The sequence below is a fragment of the Spinacia oleracea genome, chromosome 2, assembly GCF_020520425.1.
Source record: "Spinacia oleracea cultivar Varoflay chromosome 2, BTI_SOV_V1, whole genome shotgun sequence".
Lineage (NCBI taxonomy): Eukaryota > Viridiplantae > Streptophyta > Magnoliopsida > Caryophyllales > Amaranthaceae > Spinacia > Spinacia oleracea.
In genome coordinates, this window is record NC_079488.1 from 28,929,335 (window position 1) to 28,935,324 (window position 5,990).

The 5,990-nt window shown below is 33.5% G+C and overlaps 1 protein-coding gene across 1 annotated transcript; it reads right to left on the reverse strand.

Moving 5' to 3' along the window:
- Positions 1 to 386: 386 nt before the first annotated feature.
- Positions 387 to 4,957, reverse strand: LOC130467302 (protein DETOXIFICATION 45, chloroplastic-like; the record flags this gene model as incomplete). The annotated part of the gene is made up of 8 exons (XM_056835775.1): positions 387 to 618; positions 3,217 to 3,380; positions 3,586 to 3,686; positions 3,767 to 3,863; positions 4,024 to 4,159; positions 4,346 to 4,485; positions 4,580 to 4,708; positions 4,807 to 4,957. Coding segments are annotated over 8 exons (1,017 nt in total), but the record flags the coding sequence as incomplete, so codon positions are not given.
- Positions 4,958 to 5,990: the final 1,033 nt, after the last annotated feature.

Sequence of the window (5,990 nt, forward strand, 5' to 3'; positions counted from 1 at the left end):
CGTACAATGTTCGCTGCAAAAAGTGATTTGTTGCAGCGGGCTTTTAGATGTACGCTGCAACAAGTGCCAAAAAATTGGCAAAATTTTGGACTTGTTGCAGCGTACATTTTGCAGCGTACATTTATTTGTACGCTGCAACAAGTCTGAATTACTCAATTTTTTGCAGCGTACATTTATTTGTACGCTGCAACAAGTCTGAATTTTTGCGAAATTTTTTTCCCTTGTTTCAGCGTACAACATATATGTACGCTGCAAAAAAGCACTTTTGGCGGGAAAATTCTAATTTTGTTTAGGGATACCTAGAGTGCCTTGCACCAAATATAGAAACCTGTCAAAACAATAATAGAATAACGCAACCTGTATAACAAATATAAAAACAACAACTGGAGTTTTGTATACTATATATCCCAAAACCAAAGTGCACATATTACATTTAAATATATGTTCCAATTTCAACATAAACATACATTTTAATATAAAATTTATTCTATAACAACTAAACCAACTCGATCAAGCGCGCTAAAGCCAATAATAAATACTTGTTGGTAAAAAACTTAGCCCATTGCTCACGAACCACATCAAATTCCTCGCATAAGGCGCAATCCTCGGAGTGTAGACCTTTACAAAAAAAGAAATTTAAATTAAACATTAGATTAAATACAAATTAAATATCACATTTTAACATTCAAGAAACTAATGACAATGTCCTAATAGTCTAAAATGAGTCCTTAGGTTCTTTAGTTCAAAGTTGGGAGCGAAAATGTCATTTTAGCCTAAATATGACCTATAACGACCCAATGAGCCTATAGGTGCATAAATAGATTGGAACGAGTCTTAGATCGTTAAAATTATGCATATTAAACATGTAATAAGTTTTAAATGAGTCCTTAGGTTCTTTATTTTAAAGTTGGGAGCGAAAATGCCTTATTTTAGCCTAGATATGACCTATAACGATCAAACAAGCATTAAATGGGTATAAGTAGATTAGAATAAGTCCTAGAAACTCAAAACTAAGCTTATTAATCATATAATAATTTAAAAATGAGTCCTTAGGTTCTTAAGTTCAAAGTTGGGAGCGAAAATGTCATTTTAGCCTAAATATGACCTAAAACGACACAATGAGCCTTAAATATGCATAAATGGATTGGAACGAGTCTTATAAAGTTAAAATTATGCATATTAAACATGTATTAAGTTTAAAATGCGTGCTTAGGTTCTTTATTTTAAAGTTAGGAGCGAAAATGCCTCATTTTAGCCTAAATATGACCTATAACTATCAAACAAGCATTAAATGTGCATAAACAGATTAGAATAAGTCTTAGAAACTTAAACTAAGCATATTTATCATATAATAAGTTTAAAATGAGTCATTAGGTTCTTTAGTTCAAAGTTGGGAGCGAAAATGTCATTTTAGCCTAAATATGACCTATAACGACACAATGAGCCTTAAATGTGCATAAATGGATTGGAACAAGTCCTAGAAAGTTAAAACTAGAATATAAAACATTTAGTAGGTTTAAAATGAGTCCTTAGGTTCTTTAGTTCATAGTTGGGAGCGAAAATGTCATTTTAGCCTAAATATGACCTACAACGACCTAATGAGCCTTAAAGGTGCATAAATAGATTGGAACGAGTCTTATAAAGTTAAAATTATGCATATTAAACATGTATTAAGTTTAAAATGAGTGCTTAGGTTCTTTATTTTAAAGTTAGGAGCGAAAATGCCTCATTTTAGCCTAAATATGACCTATAACTATCAAACAAGCATTAAATGGGTATAAGTAGATTAGAATAAGTCTTAGAAACTTAAAACTAAGCATATTTATCATATAATAAGTTTAAAATGAGTCATTAGGTTCTTAAGTTCAAAGTTGGGAGCGAAAATGTCATTTTAGCCTAAATATGACCTATAACGACACAATGAGCCTTAAATGTGCATAAATGGATTGGAATGAGTCCTAGAAAGTTAAAAATAAGCATATAAAACATTTAGTAAGTTTAAAATGAGTCCTTAGGTTCTTTGGTTCATAGTTGGGAGCGAAAATGTCATTTTAGCCTAAATATGACCTATAACGACACAATGAGCCTTAAATGTGCATAAATGGATTGGAATGAGTCCTAGAAAGTTAAAAATAAGCATATAAAACATTTAGTAAGTTTAAAATGATTCCTTAGGTTCTTTGGTTCATAGTTGGGAGCGAAAATGTCATTTTAGCCTAAATATGTCCTATAACGACCAAACAAGCCTTAAATGTGTATAAGTAGTTAGATTAAGTCTTAGAAACTTAAAACTAAGCATATTAATCATGTAATAAGTTTAAAATAAGTCCTTAGGTTCTTTATTTTAAAGTTGGGATCGAAAATGCCTTATTTTATCCTAAATATGACCTATAACGATAAAACAAACATTAAATGTGCATAAATAGATTAGAATAAGTCTTAGAAACTTAAAACTAAGCATATTTATCATATAATAAGTTTAAAATGAGTCATTAGGTTCTTAAGTTCAAAGTTGGGAGCGAAAATGTCATTTTAGCCTAAATATGACCTATAACGACACAATGAGCCTTAAATGTGCATAAATGGATTGGAATGAGTCCTAGAAAGTTAAAAATAATCATATGAATCATGTAATAAGTTTGAAATTAGTTTTTAAGTTCGTTAGATCAAAGTTGGGAGCGAAAATGTCATTTTAGCCTAAATATGACCTATAACGGCCAAAGAAGTCATGAATGTGCATAAATAGATTGGATTAAGTCTTGTAAAGTTAAAACTAATCATATAAAACATTTAATATGTTTAAAATGAGTCCTAAGGTTCTTTATTTCATATTTGGGAGCAAAAAAGCCTCATTTTAGCCTAATATGACCTATAACGACCAAACAAGCCTTAAATTTGCATAAGTAGATTGGAATGAGTGTTAGAAAGTTAAAACTATTCATATTAAACATGTAATAAGTGTAATACTCTGAGAAAATATGTAGCTTTTCCTATTTGGTTTATTGTTCACAAATCAGGATCTTTGGACAACAACAAATGCTTATTAATCCAAGAAGCTTTTCCTATTTGGTTAAAACCCACACATTATTCACAATCTTCAACTTTTGTGATAATCATAAATCATAATGGACAAGCACTGTAGAATAGAGGTAGTCTAGATGCCTGAAAAACCTATAGCCTGGATATCGAACCTCCTAGTTAGATGAAAGCTCATACCTGACCAGATGCGGCCAATCCATCAGTTAAAAGAGAGACAGCCAACCACACTTGCATACAGATTTGATGAGCAGCCATAGCTAGAGGACCTTGACGAGCAGCCATCGAGGTCCCAATCGTCATAGTTATCAAAACAGCCACAGTTCTTCCAATCAGAAATCCACCTGGAAAAAAGGTAAACATAAGGAAACAGACGGCAATCCAAACATGTACGAGTAACACTTTAAGTAGGTACAAACAATGGCCACTTAAGCAGACTAATTCAAGAAGTTTGTAATGGTGATTATTAAGTAGAAGGTTATTAAAATCAATGTGTTGGATAAAGAATCAAAAACAGAAAATAACCATAAACATTTCTCTGACACTCACCAGATTTTAAATAGACCCCAAACTTCAGATCTCCAAATTTTGGAGGTAATAATATTACTCTCTTGCTAAGAAACCAAATCATCAAGAAGCTACCTATGTATCTGGAGCACAAACAAGCAGCATGATTACCAATATAGTTAAAAGAAAGCCGACTAACAGACTTCAGGAAGAAAGTGCATACTGAGACACAACAGTGGCAGTGGCTGCTCCAGTGACACCCATCTGAAAATAATTTATGAAAAGCGGGAACAGAAAAACAGCTGCAAGATTGGCAACACCTGCATGCAGATCATCAATGTACAGACATAAAAAGTCAAAAAGAAGGAAATTAAGAAATAGAGACTAAAAATAAACAGAAATAAATTATAACAATTAAAATAGAGTAACCAGGGGATAAAAAAAAAAGTACAAATGCAATGCTGAGGCTTGAAAACATGCCTAGACAGAATACAGGGGTTTTTGTGTCCTTAAATCCCCTCAGCACACCCTGAAGAGCCAGAGAAAGTACAACAGCGGGGGCACCAAGAGCTCTAAGCGACAGAAACTTCTCTGCTTGTACTCGCATAGGAGAATCCTGCAAGGCAATTGCAGTTGAACATTAAATAACGCCAGTATGCAATACGTAATCAATGTACTAAGAATAAATTTGATCATGACCAGCAGGGATAACAAAGGGCTCGTTGGTCAACTTCACGAGTTTCACTACTGAATTCGTCATGGAAACAAAATCTCAATAACCATTTAACTATTTAGAACTTACTACTGAGACACCCATTAACCTGAGGAATGATCCAGCTCCCAAAAGTAAAGCTAGCGCCTCAATGATGCCAATGCCTAGAGCGAGAAATAACGCTGTCGAAACTGATGATAACTGTTTTCTTTCATTTTTTTCATCGCCATCTAGAAGGTGCAAACAAAATACATGATAATCAAGTAATACAATAGTTCAATGGCAAAGATTATGACCAGAATGACAACATTCAGAATATTTTACCTGAAGAAGACTTTGCTAAATCTTCAGCTACGAAAGAAGTAGCAACACTAAGAAGTGGTATGTTGAATAGCTTTGAAATGATATTAAAGATAGACATAGAAACACCAGCGGATGCCAGCTGTACAGGACCTGCACACATAATGAAAACAAAGTGAGATCATTGACACACACAAAATAAGAGAAAACAAAGTTTTTTTTAAATTCAAAATAAAGAATAAGATTTCAACCTAAACTGCCAATATAAGCTGTCTCCATCAGCTGAGCCATAGGATCAATGGCCTGGCTAGCTATTGCCGGTAAAGAAAGCATTATAAGCTCCCGTTTGACATTTGGAGGAGGCAACTGGTTGAGGGGCTGAAGTACAGACTCACTGCGAAGTCATTAAAAATAAACTAACATAAAAGGGATCCCTTTGCTTCAGAGATTTATGATCAATACAGCTTCTGGAAATGATAGGATGAAAATACAACAAGACCATAAAAAATGAAGGTAAAGAATTATAACATGAAAATGACCTCAAATAAGCAGTCCAGGTTCTTCCACCAAATCAACTGTTTCAAATTCATAATCGGCTAGAAGGGAAAAGTCAGACAGCCGCAGAGAGTGGATTTGGAAGTGTAATAGAAGGGAACAAGAGTGCGAACTGCGAAGACCTTCAGGAAAACCACTTAAAATATAATTCAAGACAACCACTTAATTATCTAATATTACAAGGGTGTTGCTACAGCCTACAGAATGCAGATTACCATACTAATAAATTGTACCCCGTATTTAAAAAGCTGCAAAATTCTAAGTCTCGAAGAGCAGCTATACTAGTCCCCAGATACAGAACTTGAACCAAACTGGCAAAATCATCCAGTGCAAGACTTCCAAATTACAGAGGTACGGTTCAACTCAAGTAGGTAAGAGTGCTTTACATAAAATCAACAGAAAGTGTACATAGTTCTAGTTACATTTCAGCATTTTACGTGACTGTAAAAACCACATTCTACTTTCCATTTAGTTATCCTCAATGCTAGTTTGACCCTCTCCCCACCCCTCAATAGGTAATCCCTTTACGGCTTTACCAACACTTTCAAACTACTAATTCAAAACAACAATAATAGCAAATTAAACTTAAAAGTATCATAATTTCAGAAGAAAGAAAGAATTACCAATCTGTGAACTGAAGAGCAAGAACAGGAAAGAAACCAATCTGCATAATCGCATACCTCTGTAGAATAACATCTCAAGTCTCACAAATTTGAAATTTTGAAAACCCAGAAATTGTTGTTATAATTACTGTTATTATAAATCTTGTTCATGAAACAAAATTTCAAAACCCCAGAAAAATATTTCAACTTGAAATTGAAGATCCCATAAATTTCTTACTGTAACTACTGTTTGAATTAGGTAGAGCTGCATCATTTCA